Source organism: Pelmatolapia mariae, linkage group LG3_W (assembly GCF_036321145.2).
Source record: "Pelmatolapia mariae isolate MD_Pm_ZW linkage group LG3_W, Pm_UMD_F_2, whole genome shotgun sequence".
NCBI lineage: Eukaryota > Metazoa > Chordata > Actinopteri > Cichliformes > Cichlidae > Pelmatolapia > Pelmatolapia mariae.
In genome coordinates, this window is record NC_086229.1 from 79,878,131 (window position 1) to 79,896,245 (window position 18,115).

The 18,115-nt window shown below is 41.5% G+C and overlaps 1 protein-coding gene across 1 annotated transcript; it reads left to right on the top strand.

Moving 5' to 3' along the window:
• The first annotated feature begins 638 nt into the window (after window positions 1-638).
• trmt44 (tRNA methyltransferase 44 homolog) lies at window positions 639-17,771 on the top strand. Its single transcript, XM_063464885.1, has 11 exons — window positions 639-1,171; window positions 1,248-1,365; window positions 2,670-2,889; window positions 2,988-3,056; window positions 3,395-3,502; window positions 4,768-4,839; window positions 6,723-6,829; window positions 7,169-7,352; window positions 8,939-9,287; window positions 14,775-14,891; window positions 16,470-17,771. The coding sequence occupies exons 1-11, from the start codon at window positions 841-843 to the stop codon at window positions 16,700-16,702; spliced, it is 1,908 nt and encodes a 635-aa protein (XP_063320955.1). The 5' UTR covers window positions 639-840; the 3' UTR covers window positions 16,703-17,771.
• Window positions 17,772-18,115: the final 344 nt, after the last annotated feature.

The window sequence follows — 18,115 nt, forward strand, 5'->3', positions numbered from 1 at the left end:
ACTAGGGGGCGGGCCCCACACTTTGGGAACCTCTGCTCTACACTGACAGTACACTGTTCATACTAACTTATAATAGATATTATAAAGTTGGGATGAAGGAGGAATTCGGTGAATTAATCTAAGCATCATCCGCTAAAAATCACATTAATCTCTGCTATACCTGGTGTAACCTAACTCTGACCATGAGAACAGCTGCTGTGCAACACTCCAACACTGTGTTCGTTACTTTTACTTTATACCACAGGCATTCAAGCTGGTAGAAGTTAAATCGTTGCTTAAAAAGCCATCAGTTGACCTAGTTTTCTTAGGCCAATCTCCAACCTTGTAAAACAGCATACTGATCATTGGCAGAGGAATGGTTTATTTGAAGAGTTTCGGTCAGGTTTCAGAGCTCATCACAGTACAAAAACAGCTTTAGTGAAGACTACAAATAATCTTCTTATACTTCTAGTGATTTCTTTTTGACTTGTTCGCTATTTAGTAAAACAAAAAACAAAACAAAACAAAAAATCCCCCCAAGCCCCCTGAATGACTACAGAGTCATTACAGACAAAGATAAACAGCACCCTCTATTGGGCATGCTGCGTAGATGATAGATTTTTGTCGCTGGTGTAAACGTCATCAATCAGCGACATAGTAGTGTGTTTTTCTAGCGCCTTCTCGCTTTTTCTTTAAAATAAAGCTCTAAAAAGGTTTTTGGACCAAAGTAGGATTTTTCGTAAATGATCCGTTTTTTATTCCATTGTTCTTGGAAACATATATCGGTGCAACCCCCCCAAAAACCTCCTGTCCGGAAGTTGATTCAGTGATTGTAAACACACATGCTTCGCTTGCTCAATTATGCCAAAGCTCTTCGATATAAAGTTCCCGGGAGGATCTAAGAGTCTCCCCGATGGCTTCTGGTCAGCCGTAGACGTGTGGATAAAGAAACCTCATGTTGTAAACAAGCGTCTTTGCGGAGTTAAAGAGACAGACAGCAAAGATGTGGACCAAGACGACCTACGGCTCCTGCTGCATGATCCTGAACTCTTCACAGATGTGCTGCTCTTCGTGATCACTGGGGCCTCAGCTGCCCACGAACCCGACAAACCATGGTCCTCCAGCGTCAGGACATTTATTCCCAAAGTAAACTGTTATGGGACAAACCTGCATAAAGAAATTATTCTGAAAGGTAAGAGCTTCTCACTTCTACAAACTGTTGTATCAGTTATATTTGTTTCTAATGCCTTCTCTCTTGTTCTCTACAGACTTTGGTAGACAACGAGTGACCTTTATTCCATTTGAAGAGGATGCAGAGGGAAAAGCGTCTCTGAGGAAAGGCAACATTTATCAGATTCAGCTCTGCAATCAGGACTGTGAGGAATGGTGAGTCTGCAGTCATCATCTTAACGTCAGCACATTAGAACAGAAAGGACGAAATACCTTGTTTTGGATGATAGTTTACTGGTTGATTATACAATCCTTATTAATGCAAATGTCTAATCAGTCAACCACATGGCAGTAATTCATTCAGACATGGTGAGGGTGACTTGCTGATGTTCAAACTGAGCATCAGAATGAGGAAGAAAGGTGATTTAAGTGACTTTGAGCATGGCATTGTTGTTGGTGCCAGACGTATAGGTCGGAATATTTCAGAAACTGCTGATCTGCTGGCATTTCTAGAGTTTACTGGAAATGGAGTGGAAAAAGAGAAAATATCCAATGAGCTGCAGCTCTGCTTCTTTATGTCAGAGGTCAGAGTATGTCCAGACCTCTTCGAGGTGATAGGAAGCCAAAAGTAACTCAAATAGACACTTGTTATAACAAAAATATGCCGAAGAGCATCTCTGAGTGCACAACATATTAAAAATTTAAGTGGATCGTCTACTACAGCAGAAGACCAATCCGGGTGCCACTCCTGTTAAAACTGAGGCTGCATTTCACTGGACAAGAAAATACTGGAAAATCTCGTCTGGTCTGAGTCTTGATTTCTTCTGATCCTATTTGTAGGTCAGAATTTAGCATTGGTGTTGCTTGAACATGACAATGAGTTCACTGTATGCAAATGTTACCTCCACCTCTCCACTCAGCAGTCAATCTCAGTCCAACAGAGCGCCTTTGGGATGTGGTTTAACAGGAGATTCGTCACACATCATCAAAGTGTGATAATGTCATTCCAATTTGGGTCAAAATCTCAGAGAAATGCACCTTGATGAATCTGTGCCATGAAGAATGAAAGCAGCTCTGAATGCAAAAGAATGAATGAAAGAGCAGTTATTAGGGTTTTTTGAGGGTCTTCACCATATATTTCATACTACACCACACCATATAGTATTATTATTTTTGTAGTCCACCACTGATGTTTAAAAATGGGTCAGACATTCAGTGTCAACAGCAATAAGAAAATTTAAACCACAGAATATAATTTAGAGTTGTTATTCTTATTGTTCAAACTTTGTTACATTGTCGCTGTTTTTTTTTTTTAAATTTATTTTGGGTTTATCTCCTTTTTCTTATTAATATTTAAAATTATTTTTTCATATTTAAAAATCCTCCTGATGTTCATATAAGTGAACTCGGAGCACCGCTCTCAGGAAAGGCAACATCACAAACTCTCAGCTAATATACATGTTAGTATAGTTAGCATAAAACGAGCACAACACTGTAGATAACTTGTGCTTTATCTGCAGGTCACTGGAGTTTTATGCGCTGTCGGTCAATTCCTGGTTCTCTGATGGCGTCGCCTACCCCAAGCTGCCCTGGCTGTCCTCTGACCTGCTGCCTAAACTGGTGCGCTGGGCCACCGAGTGCAGGAGTAGCGAGTTCAGGAGCACGTTGTCTCTGCTGCCAGTGGAGAAGTACAGCCTTATGTACCAACAGCTGAAGGACAAGTACAAGGCCATGGTGAAGGTGAGGAGAATGGATGATGTGAGGCTTGTTTATTCTTTTGTTTACATCCTATTCTCTTGTGTTGATATATTCATATATATTTTTCACACTGTTTCCAGGTTTGGCCTGAGGTTACAGATCCTGAAAAGTTTGTCTATGAGGATGTTGCTATTGCTACGTATCTCCTGGTGAGTTCAAACCTTCCAATAATCTTCTTTTCATCAAATGAGTGGATCCTATCACGATTATACTTGAATTAGCTTTTGAAATAATTAACAAACATGTCCATACAGGTACTGTGTGCGCAGGTAAAAAAACAACAAATAACTCACATGACCTTATGTCAGGTGTCACAGGGTCATGCAACTTCAGCTAAGTCAGTCAACCTGAATGTGAAAAATGACCTTTGACCTTAGGAATCCATCCGTAGGTCACGAGTATCAGCAGCATCAGCAGCATTTGTCACTCTGCAAATTTGACTACAAAGCTCCCTAACCATGAGTCTGTGTCACCGTGCACGCTGCAGGTGCTGTGGGCCGAGGAGAGAGCAGAGAAAGGTCTGGCTGCCAGGCAGTCCTTTGTGGACCTCGGCTGTGGAAATGGCCTCTTGGTTCACATTCTGACCAATGAAGGGGTGAGTTGAGTGCTTGATGAATTCATGTAAAAGCAGCAGTTTATTAGGCCAGATCGTCACGCTGAACCTAGTGTTTGATCTTTGTTATGAGTGACTGAATCATCAGCTTTTGTTCTGCACACTGGTGACTGAACACTGATTTTCTTCTAAACTCAAACAAACAGCAGCTACTTCCTGGTTACATTCTCACCCAAAGCCCACAGTCTTCAAAAATCATCCACAGTATGAGAACACTGTTCATATTTCATAACCCTGTATATGGTGGTCACATATAAAACATTTCACACTAACTTTAGGAAAGCCAGAAGCGCTGTCTTAAAGGTACAGTCAGTAGTTTCCTTTTAGTTTATTTGATTTTTTAAAAAAAAGAGTGTTTTACTCATAAATATACATAGATTAGTGTCTCTTTCAACAAACTGATATGTTCATATAAACTTAGAATGAAAAATATATAGGAGTGGACACTGGTTAGTGCAGAGCTTCCCAAAGTGTGGGGCCCGCCCCCTAGGGGGGGCGCAGAGCCATTGCAGGGGAGGCACGGCATGAAAAAAAAAAAAGAAAAAAAAAGAAAGCTTGGACACTGCTAGCATAATGGACAGGTTTTTGACGGGGCTCCCACACAAACGCAAAGCAGGAGATGAAGCATCGCTGAATATTTTTCCAAACCAACATCTCATACCTTGTTTCCTGAACTGAAGACAAAAATTTTCATAACTATGCTGATTTATTCCAGATATTGTCCCAATTACATATTTTCTACAGATTAGAAATGCGGCCCTCATATCTCCAGGCAACTGACAATGAGCTGGCTAAGCAACAACAACAGTTAGTATAACTTAGAGTTTAAAGGTCACATTTTCCCTCTGATAAACAGTTTGATTGCATTCTCACATTGGATGCGAGTTTATTCAGTAAGTGTCTGATTCCAACAATGTTGGATCAACTTCACTGACGTTGGCTAACAGGAGCTAACAGCGGCAAAAACAGCAGCTCAACTCGTATCGATCTCCTTTGACAAAGTAAAGCGTAAATAAAGATGGACATCTCTCACTCAGTAGCTGAGGTAAACAGTGGACTGACAGCCTTTTGTAGACAGGGGAAAACGCCGGGGCAGATCCAGATCTGGTAGTAGAAACATATCAGCCGGCCATTGTTGTTTAGGGGTACATTCTAAATTTGAATGTTTTTGATCTGACTTAGCTGAGTGTGTGAATGTGTTTGAGGTTGATTAGCCTCTCTGACCATCAGGCCATCTTGTGTTACAGCACCCTGGAAGGGGCATCGATGTTCGCAGGAGGAAGATATGGGACATGTACGGCCCCCAGACTCTGCTGGAGGTGAGCGAGCCGAGCATGAAATGTTAGACTCTGTGTCCTCACTTTGTGCTTCAATTTATTGTAATTAAAAAGTACAATGAAGCATTCACAAAGATGTAAAAGTAATGATCAGGGAGAATTTTACACCTGCAGTGCTGTGAAAAAGTATTTTTCCTCTTATGTGTTTAGAAATTAGAAAAAGACAACCTGAATAAATAAAAAGTGCAGTTTTTAAATCGGGATTTAATTTATTCAGGGCAACGAAAATCTGTCCAAGCATACACGGCCCTGTGTGGAAAAGTAATTGCCCCCCTAAACCTATGAATGTGGTTGTGCCACCCTTGGCAGCAAGAACTGTAATCAAGTCTTTTACATCAGCGTGGAGGAATTTTGGCCCACTCATCTTTGCAGAATGGTTTTAATTTAGCCACATTTGAGGGGTTTCCAGCATGATCTGCTTGGTTAAGGTCACGCCAAAGCATCTCAATTGGATTTAAGTCCACACTTTGACTAGGCCACACAGAGAGAGCATGCGGACTCCACACAGAAAGGCCTGACAACATGGTGGATTTGAACCCTGGACGTGTGCGACGGTGAGGCAACTGTGCCGTTATCTGAGCCATTTAGAGGTGGACCTGCTGGTGTGTTTCAGATCTTGAGGTTTAGGGCATAACTTGATGGTCGTCCCATGTATGACGTTCTTTTTATGAATTGCTTTGTTCGATTTATGCCAGATGTAACGGGACTCAAACGTTCCAAAAAGTTCAAATTTTGTCTCATCAGTCCACAGAATATTTTCTAAAATTCTCTGAGATCATCAAGATGTTTTTTGGCAAATGTGAAACAAGTTTTTTTGGTCAGCAGTGGATTTCTCCTTGTTCTCTCCCATCGATGCTGTTTTTGCTCAGTCTCTTTCTATCGTTGAATCATGAACGCTGACATTAACTGAGACAAATGAGGCCTTCAGGTCTTTAGATGTTGTTCTGGGTTCTTTTGTGACCTCCTGGATGAGTTGTCAGTACTCTTGGAGTCAATTTGGGAAGCCGACCCCTCCTGGGAAGGTTCACACTGTTCCAAGTTTTCTCCATTTGGGGATTATGGCTCTCACTGTGGTTCAGTGGATTTTTTTAACCCTTAATAGTTAAATTGTAATCTAAAACCTGCAGTTTGTATTTGCTTTTTACCTTTTTCTGATATTAAAATTGGATTTTAAGTGTTAAAATTATGCACAAAACTAGGAAGGGAAAGGGGAGAAATACTTTTTCACAGCACTGTACATTTCTCGTAGTATACTTAAGAGATTCTTGCTTTTATGATTTTATTAAGCCGCACAAAGAAAATACTACCACAGAAGCTTGCATACACATGTGGACACACACACATTTCCAGAGAAACCTGCCCTGAAAACGCCACTTTCTCCCGTCTGCCTCCTGTCCTCAGTCGCTCATTTAACAACAAGCTGCTGACTGCTTCCATTTCAGGTCATCTATTATTGACCGATTTTAGCGGAGCGGATGTGGTAGAACAATCTCTCTGCGCCCCCCGGGGCAGCTGTACTCAGTCCTCAACCTTTATTCGGAAGCTCTCTGGACTTCACAGGCTCTTAACTCTCATCATTTGTGATGCTGGTGTCAGGGCCATCTGTTAAATATGAAAGGATTTATATAAACTCTCTCTAAAAAAAAAAGTTGTTGGGATCTTGTAGTTGTTTTCTAATTGCAATTAAAAAAAATATTTGAGCCCACTAAGAAAAAAAAACAACAACCCAAAACTTTAAATGCATCTCAAATAAAAGTCTAAGAAGATAAAAAGACTTATTTCTATTAAATGATATTAAATTAGACCAGCGTGCATCCCTCCTGCTCTAAGGACCTCTTGTCCTCTTTGGGTCTGTGCTATTTCAGGAAAAGGCAATTACTCCCAGCGAGAGCTTCTTATTCCCGGGTACAGACTGGCTGATTGGGAACCATTCGGACGAGCTCACACCGTGGATCCCCGTTATAGCAGCCAGGCGAGTCATCAGGAGACACAATCACACTCAGCAGCTCAAGTGCCAGCTGATCTCTCCAGTTTTGGAATAACATTATGGGCAGGGGGTGATGTGTGAAGAGTGCGTGTGTGTTTACTGAGACGGCCACCTGATGGCGATGTTGAGCCTCAGTGTGAGGAGTCGGATTTCTCCATGTTTGAGACTGCAGATGATGATTTCTTGTAGTGTGTGTGTCGCTTCCTGTCTGAACAGTTTGAGTTAAAGGTGGAAAAATGCTTAAGTAAAACAAGTCCTCTGTAGTCTGACTGCATTAAAGAGTAATGTAATGATTTATTTTGTCCCTTCTTTTTCAAATTATAGGTCGTCTTATTCCTGCCGCTACTTTGTCCTCCCCTGCTGTTTCTTCGACTTCTCTGGAAAATACCAGAGACGCCAGTGTAAGAAGTCTCAGTACAAGGAGTACATCGACTTCATCGCTGAGGTCAGCCAAGTCTGTGGCTTCAACACTGACGAAGACTGTTTGAGAATACCTTCTACTAAACGGGTAGGCTGACAAAAAACAGAGTGGAGGCGGCTTCACAGTAAATCCATCTGACTTGTTGTAAACATTTGTTTGATCCTTCTTCTTTCAGTCTGTGCTCCAGAACAAATCATATTGTATTAGTTCAGCAATTCTTCTCTCTCCACCCATCTACCGCGCAGCTCTGCTGTCAGCTATCAAATAATTGATACAAGACAGAGAGGGAAAGAAATAAAGAGAGAAATCCGTTTGGTGGGGTTCTGTAATAGGTGCAGGTTTAAAATGGTTGTAAAAAAGTTTGTGAAAATTAAAACGCACCCTAGTTATGACGTTTCCCATAATGCACCTCAACTGCATCTCTCCCCTGCACATATCTGAAAGTTATAGCTCTTCTTTCAGAATAGCACAAAAGGGCTACGTTGCCAAGACAGCATCACAGTTGCTGCACATCCATGATGAGAATCTGCCGTTCCACCGCATCACAAAGGTGCTCTGTTGGGTTGAGATCTGGTGACTGTGGAGGATATTTGAGTACAGGGAACTCGCTGTCATGTACACTGTGGTCATGAATGTATGGACATGGTCAACAACAAAACACATGCAGATTGTGGTGTCTAACATTTGGTTAGTACTGAGTGTCCCACAGTGTGCCAAGAAAATATCCCCCACACCACCAGCCTGAACTGTTGATCCAAGGCAGGATCCATGCTTTAATGTTTACGCCAAATGCTGACTACCATCTGAATGTCACAACAGAAATTGAGAGTGGATCAGGCAATGGGTTTCCAGTCTTCTGTTGTCCTATTTCTGGTGAGACTGTGTGAACTGTAGCCTCAGCTTCCTGTCAGCTAGTATGGTCTTCTGCTGCTGTAGGCTGGATCTGTTGTGCACTGAGGTACCTTTCTGCACCTCGGTTGGAATGAGTGGTTATTTAAGTTACTGTTACCTTCCTGTCAGCTCGAAACAGCTTGGACCTTCATCAGGTTGTCTTGACCAGCTGCTGTCATGCGATTAGCTTATTAGCAAATGAGCAGTTGAAGAGCGGCATCTAATAAAGTGGTGGGAGGGTGAATTTTACGTTTCGATAGAACAGAAAATCAGTACCTGTAGAAGTTTGTCAACAAATTCATTACATGTTTTTTATAATCCTGGGATTCTGTGGAAACACTTCTCAGCGCTATGATCAGCGATGGCTGAAGTAAATCATACAGCTGTGCTTCCCAGCCTTTTCTCCACCTGGGCTTCGTTTAGTGTAGACGTGCAATAAATCAAGGATGTCTTTATAATCCCAGAGGGAACAATAAATCTGTTAGCGGGTAGCCATTAATAGCTACAGTATACTCGTGGCCATAAAAAGAACAAGCTATTATTTTCTGGGCTTTGCTGTTTGCTCATATCAGCAAAAGCTCTCCCACAAAATTTTTTCATGTGAACATTTTCAAATGAAAAGAAAAAGCATGATTTCTTTTTTTATCTCTAACTTAATTCATCTAATTTAAAATGAATAAAAAGAAAAGAAACCAAAACAGGGAGAAGAAAATAATGATTTGTCGTTCCTCAGCACCCGTGGGAGTCGCCCTCACACTCGGCTCTCTTTTTTTTTCCTGCAGGTGTGTCTTTTAGGAAAGTCAAGAAACTATCAGTTATCTGATGAACCTGAGTTAGAGCAACAAAGGGCTCATTACATCCACAGCCGCTGCACTGCTCCCGGGGTCACAGTTCAGAGGTCAGACGTCAGTAATGATGAGGACTGCTGCAATGGGAACCGAAGCTGTAACGGCACCCCCGGGAGCTCCTGGGGAGCCGGGTTCCAGCCGCGAGATCGCGTCGAAACGGTGCGAAATTGTGCTGCTCTCCCGCGGGACTTTGTTGACGGTGTTGTTCTGCGGGTTGCTGATGCTCTTCTGGGAATGACTGCGGGCGATGGAGAAGGATCCTGCCGTGACTGGAACCAAGGAGGTAAAACGATTGACATGAGTCGCTGCTGAACTGAGTCACAGGTTGAGATGAAATCCAGAATAGGATCAGTATCTGTGAAGTGTTCCTATTTGCCTGTAAGACAGAAAGACTGTCTTACAGGCTGTTGCATCTGAGTGCCCGGTCTGAGCATCCAGCCCTGGCACTCAGATGCATCTTAGGCCCCTGAAGGTTCTTGTCTAGATGAGATATTATGATGTCATCATGTTGCCTAACAACCACCTAGCAGTCGGCTTAATTGACCAATTTTTCACACCAAAAACAGCTTTTAAAGACATTGTCACGTTTTTATATTATAACACAATTATTATTAATTATTGTCTTTACCAAAAAAAAACACCTCGAGGCAACCGCTGTTGTGATTTGGCGCTATGTAAATGACCCAGTTTTAGCATATCAAAAACATCTATCACCCCTATTTTTTTATTAACGTTTCTCGCTGTGATTAAGTGTATCAACCTGTAATTAAAGGCAAAATGACTTTATAATGTGTTTTCTGCTGGAGAGGTGGCGAGAGGTGAGAAGAACATTAGATGAGCTTGAAAGTGTATATAATGTAAGAAAGCTGTATAAGGGCTGGTAGGTGGATGTTAATGTCTTTGGATAAGCAGCTGTTGTGAACCACATTATTTAAGCCTTGTCCACATCTACAGGATACAGATTCACTACTCTCCCTTTGCTTCAAAGCTAATGGTTGGCTATTAGTGGACATCTCGTTGCTTATATAGCCCTCTAATGTATTCACCACATTGGTGTACAGTACTCTGCTAAAGTCTTCAGCCACACCTCATTTCTTGATATTTTGCTGGGAAAATGAGAAACGGGTCCAGTGATTTATTGAAGCGTGCAAACATTTGAATGTGGGAGACAGACACGCTCTCAACTTTTAAAATCAGGCTTACCTTTTTTGATAAAGATTATAGTTAAGGCTAGATCAGGTAACCCTGAATGCTCCATTAGTTACGCTGCCGGGTTGCCAGGGGCTTGTTGAGTGTTTCTTGTTCTTTCACCCTTTTTTACTCTTTGTTTTTATGCACCACTCTGGATTTCCACAGTGTGCCTTTTTTCCCGTCTCCCTCCCCTCACCCCCAACCAGTCACGACAGATGGCTGCCCCCCTGAGCCTGGTTCTGCTGGGGGTTTCTTCCTGTTAAAAGGGATTTTCTTTTCCTTCCCACTGTCACCAAGTGCTTGCTCACAGGGGGTCATCTGATTAAGGTTTTGTCTGTATTATTGTGGAGTCTTTACCTTATAATATAAAGCACCTTGAGGCAACTGTTGTTGTGCTTTGGTGCCTCTGCTGTCCATTACAAAGAATGCAGGTTTGGGGCATTTCCCTACTATGGTCACTTTTCAGACCCCCCGAGCCTACTTCCATCTTTTGTACACAGTCTATGCGTTTGATCAGTTACATAGTGAGTGCTTTTTACCTCGTACGGTGCGGTGCAGATGTAGCCCGATGCCTCTGAAACGACATCGTCACAATCAATCGTTACATATAGTGTCAGCACTTTTTAAAACACACCAGCTACACCATTACATCAGCAGCACCTACTGCCTGAACTTTGAATTTCATTCTTCGTCCATCATCCCATCTAACCCCCCCACCTCGCTGATTACAATCCTGCCCCTCAGCATCAGCCGGTGAGACCTCATGACACAGAGCGACGCCTCTTTGAACTCTGCCACACCCTCCGCCAGCTGCGTACCACACAGCCCGTATCAAACACCCACAGACACGCACACACATTTACTTTCACAGCACCCACGCAATCACCTTTGTCAACACCTCTGCAGCCCCGCTGACACACACACTCGCACACATTATGAACGAGATAAGGGCATGAAGCCTGCTATTATTAAAACAGAACGTTTCTTGTCAGGGTGTCGGTGGAATTAAAGGTAGAAAATTTTAGGGAGAGTGAATAAAGGGGGAGAGTAACTCTGTATGGAGATGACTGGATGAATAATGCACCACTATCTATGATTTATGCATGAGCATGCATTTGTATTGAGGGATTCCTACCAGTTATCTGCTGTGTACGAACAAAGGCTAAATTCAGAGGGAGCCAGCCCATGTTAAATAAATCCAGATGGGTCTCGGAGTCATTTAAAGTGGAGTTTAGTTTCTGTCTATTCTTTAATGCATCTTCAAAAAGTCTAATCATTTTCAGTATGGTGATGTATCCCTTTTTGGCACTTAAGCGGATATTTTATGATCATTTTGTTTCTGTGGCTTTATGGCTCTGGTGCGACGTCAGGCGATGTTCTTTTATCTTTTCTTTTTATCTCTTTTACTGTAAATGCAAACAAATAATATGTATTAAGCTCTGAAACTATCAGAAACAAACAGGTTTTCACTATGCATAAGAGTCAACTATTGTTGGGTTTGTATCATAAGACTGATACTCAGTGATCTATAGTAATTCTTTGAAATGAAAATTCCTATTTAACATCAATCAGACTCTTTCCTTTTTTATTTGGGACAAGTTCTGCTATTTAAAAGATTTGCACTGAGCAGTTTGGCATATTTTACTAAGTGAAAAAAACAAGTTAACACATCTTAGTATTGTCTCTGCTGCTGCTTATATCAGTTGCATATATTGTGTTTCCTGTGCATTAAACTTAAAAATATCTCACAGCTCTTCTGAGACACTGTAAATATGAAGCAAGTTACTAATTCATGGATGCTGTAGTGCTGAGTCACAGAGTTATGTAATCACGCCGAGAATGAAAATCTGTGTGTAGCTGTACATCGAGCGACACTAAATGTCAACTCAGTAAAATGTCAGAGGTACAATAAACACGCTATTGTACTGAATAGAAGCAGCCTGCATGGAAGGGCGCGGGCACGGTGTGTTTTTGATGAGTGAACGCTTCACTTCACTCTTTTTCACGCTGGAACATTTTCTGCTTTCTGCTTTCCTTCAGTTTAAACCAAATATTTTTCAGATTGTTGGTTTGAAAAAATCCAAACTGTGTTTTTTGGGTTGTTTTTTTTGTATACTTTTGCTTTTGTCTCCAAAATGTCATTCATATAAAGACCGGTTTTAAAGTTGCTTTCAGCAAAGGGTCACCACAGCAGGTAGCTCCGCACGTTTGATCTGGATGTGCTGGATGCACTTCCTGACACAACCCCAAAGGGATTTGTGTCTCCTCCCAGACTGAACCGGGGGATCTTTCGCTTGGCAGGGAAATGTGTAAGCCACATGCTCGAGCCATAGATATATGAAGATGAGTGTAAATATTATTTATTGGGTACTATAAGAGGATTCAGCAAGCATGCATATTAACTTTTATTAGTAATAATAATGTAATTATTGGTTCTAGTAAATGTCAGTGTCCTGCATTACTATATAAATGCCAGTAGTCCCTTTTTTTTTTTACGTTGCCAGGCAACGCGGTGGCATCATATTATAGCAAGTTCATGTTTCAGTTCACCTGATTGTTACTAGCTTTGCACCTTTGCCAGAACATTTACCAACTTTTCATCACCCTGTAAATAGATTTTTTTTAAAGGTCTAGCAAAAAGCTGGCGTACTTATTCCTTTGCATTGCAGGGACATCTTGCTCTCCCGGCACAGCAATAGCATGTCTCTTTTTCTCTCTCTCTGCTGTGTTTATTGCTCTGTGAGCTAGCAGTGAGGTTGCAAAGAGAGACGAGGGGCTGCCGTGTACAGAGAGACCTATTAAGAGATCTCAAATGTGATGGAAAAAAGTGAGACTTCTGTTGTTGTTTGTCTGAGTGACCATTTTATGTGAAAGTTAAATGGTTTGCAGAATCATAGCATTGCCATTGTCTCCAAACCCTATGATTCCTCCTCCCTCTGCTTGCCTGGAGAAGCTTTGATTGTTTCTCAAGCCCAAAAGTTGTATTCAGGAGAAGTATATAGATTTCTTCTTCTTCTTCTTTTGGCTTCTCCATTTAGGGGTCACCACAACAAATCACCAGCCTCCAACCTCTTCTGTCACCCCAACCCTCTGCATGTCCTCCTTCTCTGCATTCATGAATCTTCTCTGTGGCCTCCCTCTATTCCTCCTGCCTGGGCAGCTCCATGTCCACTACCCCTCCTCTGCTCATCAAGACAAATATTACCCTAAAAGTATGTCATTCCTCAGAAATATGTCCTGTCATCTTTAGACGCCTTGTGAGAGTTGCAGTTTTTGCAAAGATGGAAATCACAGCCGAGCTCTTCTCTTTTTTTCCTTCAGCACAACAAAAACAATCCTACACAACAGGCATCGTTTCAAACAAACAAGTCCAACTGTACTTTAAGCCAAGCCATTAATACTCGTCTGCACCTGGTCTTAGTCCAAGCTGAATCTACTCTGTCAATACTGTCCCTATCCCATTAATCCCCATTAACATTGTAGGCAGTAAAGGGCAGCTCTAAACGGTGTATTGATATTATATTAAGGCCTGGAGCTCCCTGGCGTCAGAGCTGTGGGATGAGAGTCTGCCCAGTTTCACACTCTGCAGCATACGACTGGGTTTGGCTGCGCTAGTGTCTGTGAATGTGGGAGTGTGTCGCATATTTTAGGGATTAACGCAGCAATTTGGCCAACTAAAATTAGGATGTATTTGGGTGGACAATATGTTTTTCGATGAATTTCAACGGCAAAAAGACGAGGTTCAGAGACCTGACAAGCAGAAGAGTTTGAAACTGAACAGTTTTCTGAAAACTGAGTTTTGGATCAGAGGGGCAGACGGTGCTTTTCATTCATATTCAGTATTCATATCATCTCTAAGCCAGCAGGGATTGCAGGGAGTGACCACAGAAGTATGATGAAGATATCATTGAAGATGCAGATTTAAGTCAAATATAGTTATGAAATCATGTGGTGTGTCTCTCCCTCCAATACATCAGAGAAAGGAGGAAGGTTGTCATTTGTATAAACCAAAGGTCAGCTCTGATTGAATTCCCTTGTGGTGTAAAAAGGGCAAGGCCAGAAATGCCAAAAGATCTTTATAACCATAGTGCGAAAGTATGTGTGAATACAAAGGGGTTTGCCACCTATACTATGCTAATCCTAGAGGTTAGAACTGTATATATTCTCTTTTTCTTTTCTAAAATCTCTGCCCCAGTGGAGAGGTGACAAAAATGATTCAGGCTCTCAAATGGCTACTCTGGCAAAACGCGTTCCAGTTGCCCTGACAGCTTGTTGGAACGGCTTTAACTGAGCATACTTTACAGCTCTGACAAACACTGACAGATAGCTACTCTCTACTGTAAACCGATCTTTATATAATATGTGTATATATAGCTTTGCTCGCATTTTCTTGTCATAGAACAGCCGATAACATCAACTCAAGCCGAGTGGTTCTTTGTCTGAAATGCTGGATAAAAACGATCTCTGTGCATGCTGAAGCACTGTGTTAATGCATTGATGATTATAAAATCAATAGACCTCTTCCTGCACATGTGTAACTCCCATCTTTCATTGTTTGTCCCTCTTCCCTGCCCTTCAGGCAGCCTTTCTGTGAGCGAGGTTGCGGGGCTGTTGGGGCAGGAAACCCTGCGGCTCCTGAAGAAAGAGTGCGGAGGTCTTCAGACGCTTCTGAGGAACAATCATCAAGTATTTAGAGGTAGCTTTTCTGCACGCTTCTCTACGTTATCATAGATGGTTCATTTGAAAGTTGTATTGTTGAGAAGTAGACTATTCATTAAGTACAATATAGTGTTTAAATGAGACCAGTGACAGTGAAAGAGATACTGGAGGTTATATGAGTAACAGAAAGGGTGTTAAATAAAAAAACGTTAGCTTCTTTTTAAAAAAAGATTTTGTTTGATAGAATTTTTTCCAACAATTTAAATCATAGACTGTATATAAAAGATGGAGGCCTTAACCCTACTTTCTGGGGATATTTCAAAGTTACCCTACTTCTCGTTTGATTTATGACTTGAGTAAACGGTTAAAAGTAAAAGTCTATCTTCCTAGATTCTGGTTTCAAGTCTTCTTTAATAGATCCTAAAAAGAATATCTTAATTAGAATACAGTTTATGCTTTATTTTTTACACCTTGCTCGTTCAGTGTTCGTCAGTACAAAAAGCCCTCAGAGGAGTCAGCTGTCCAGTTTTTCCATTACGAACATTTTGTTTGATCTAAAATGAGCATCCTATTTAACATCACAGTGAATAATGTACGTAAGCTAGTTCTTCAAACTAGCTTGCTAGCTAGCATTAGTCCCACCTCCTGGTCTAAATATGGGCACTTCTTTAAAACAATAAGGTGGCGATGGCCTCGTTCCAGGTTGCAAAATTTTACCCATATGTTGACATCTTTTAAATACAGCGTGTGCTTTAACTTTTATAAGTTTTAAAGGGACTGTTTTTAAAGATAACCATGGCAACAACATCTTTTTTTCAAATTTTATTCACTCACAAAAAAGTCTCACGCTCAGAACCACAATTTGGAAACCACAATCCAAGCCACAATTCTTTCAAAATAACTGGACAAACACTTTTTAAAATGCTGCCATGGAAGTCGTACTGTCGTTGACTTTGCTACTAGACCGTAAAGCAGTGTGTTTTGCTGCTGTTCCTGGTTAGAAGTGTCAGACAGCAGGGTGAGAAGTATGCCTTCCTTTTCTTCCCCCCGTAACCACAACACTGACATCAAAGCGTATTTAAGCGTACTTGTGCTTGCCAAAACGCTGAATCGTCCGATCCAAAGAGTTAATTTGCTTGGCGTCATGGCATCAAACTAGGCTTTTGTTGATTGAAAAAGAGGGGAAATGAGCGCTTTTACCATTGTCATTTGGAATTTGGTTGGTCTCGAGGGATCAGTTTGAGAAAATTGGATCCCCTCACCTACAGAAATTGCTTAGAGTGCAAGCAAAGTCAGACTTGAGATAGAAACAAAGTTGACAGTTCTTTCTGATAATAGATAAAAATGTGCATGACCCTCGAAAGGTGAGAAGCTTATAACCTGTGGGGGTCAGCGCAGACATGACTTTTTCTGCCCCGGTGCCCTGACAGCCAGGCATCTATGTTATGTTCTTCTCCTAATTTCTCCGAATTCCTAACAAATTTCCCACGTGTGGGACTAATAAAGGTTATCTTATCTTAATTTCTTTCTTTTAGGAAAATATTTATTTGCATCTTTTGGGAGGAGTGTTTGAGTCTGATAGATTTTGTATCTCCCTCTCGTCACTCCTCTTTAGTTGAAGGAGGGCGTGTCTACATAAGAGACTGGCGGGAGAGGATGCCCTTCAGGGCGGATGCCAAAAGGAAGCCCGTCGCCCCGGGTGCCCTGAAAACTCGCCTCTGCTGGTTTCACGCTCACCACCCTCAGGGCTGCCCCCTGCGGGCCGAAAACTGCGCCTTCGCCCACGGAGCACATGATCTCCGACCCTCGACGAGACCGCTGAAGAAGATAAAGAATGAAGCCTTTTGATTGACTCGTTCTTCACGACTTTTCATTGACTTTGTTTGGATTTTTAATTTGTGCAGAGCTCTGCACATCGTTGTTTGAACTCTAGTTTCCAGCCCTGTAGCCTCAAAGATAAGATTCAGGTCCAAGCAGCGAGTTTTATTGAGGCAACGTTACATCATTTCTGGGGATTGAAGCCTTGAAATTTCACTGTCCTCTTTCTTCTTTGTAAGGCTGCCAACATGCAATGCTTCCTGGTGGGGCTTCACTGCTGGAGCTCTCTAAACCTCTGGGTTATGTTGTCTTGTGAAATTTAATTTCAAAGCATCCTGTCTCCTATTTATTTAACTGTTGGACTTTTGTCGAGTTCAGGTATACTTACTCCCTATAAAGCTGATTTCAAGCTACGTCTTTGTATTTTTATTTAAAGATTATCAGCTCTGTGGTGGATCTTCTCCTCGCCCACAGCATAAAAACTCTGAAAGCTCCTGTAAACTTTCAGTATTTAACTGCATGCTTCACTTAGACATTTCATTCAGCTCAGATGTGTGCTTTGGGGTTCACAGACAGGGCGGAGGAGAAAGGCCGGACAGCGTTTGAACGCACCAGTAAATGTTAGCGGTATGAATTATTTGTTAGCAGGAGTCGAAGGCTGAGCTGCGTGTTGTCCCGTCTGGATGGGCGCTCACTGCTGCGTCTTTCTAACACAGCTTCTATCACCCTGTGGCTCAAATGTCAAAGACGGTAAGGCCCTCCGAGGGACTGCAGCCGAGCAGTGAGAAGAGCCTCCCTGGGGTTTGTTTTGTGTATGTGACAGACAACAATCAGACCGCTGATACAGTAAAAACATTGTTTATACAATCAGTATGTGGCAACACTTAATCATATTTTACAATGTGCAATTTGAAACCTAAATGTTTTCTGATTGGTGTGTTTCTGCTGTTTGAAGTTAAAAAAATATACATTTACTTTGAGACTGTAACACATGCTGAATGGCATTTAACTTCAGGTCCTCACCATTAATGCTGAACGTAACGTACTGACATTCAGAAGTCATTTTTTCAGACACCAGACAGTAAAAAAAAATCAAATAAAAACACAGAGGAAGGAAGACTGAAAAATGATGCTTTCAAAACTGCTTTTGTCTACTCAGAAACATGACGTTGTTAAAAGATTTGACTATATACAAAGTGGTGTGAAAATGTGTTTACCCCCTTTATGATTTCCTATTTTTGTATGTTTGTCACAATTAAATGTTTCAGATCATCAAACAAATTTAAATATTAGACAAAGACAACACAAGTAAAAACAAAATGAAGCTTCTAAATGAAGATGTTTATTTTTAAGGGGAAAAAATAGTCCTGTGTGAAAAAAATGAACCTAAACCTAATAACTGGTTGGGTCAGCCTCAGGAATCAAGGCTGCAATTGAACGTTT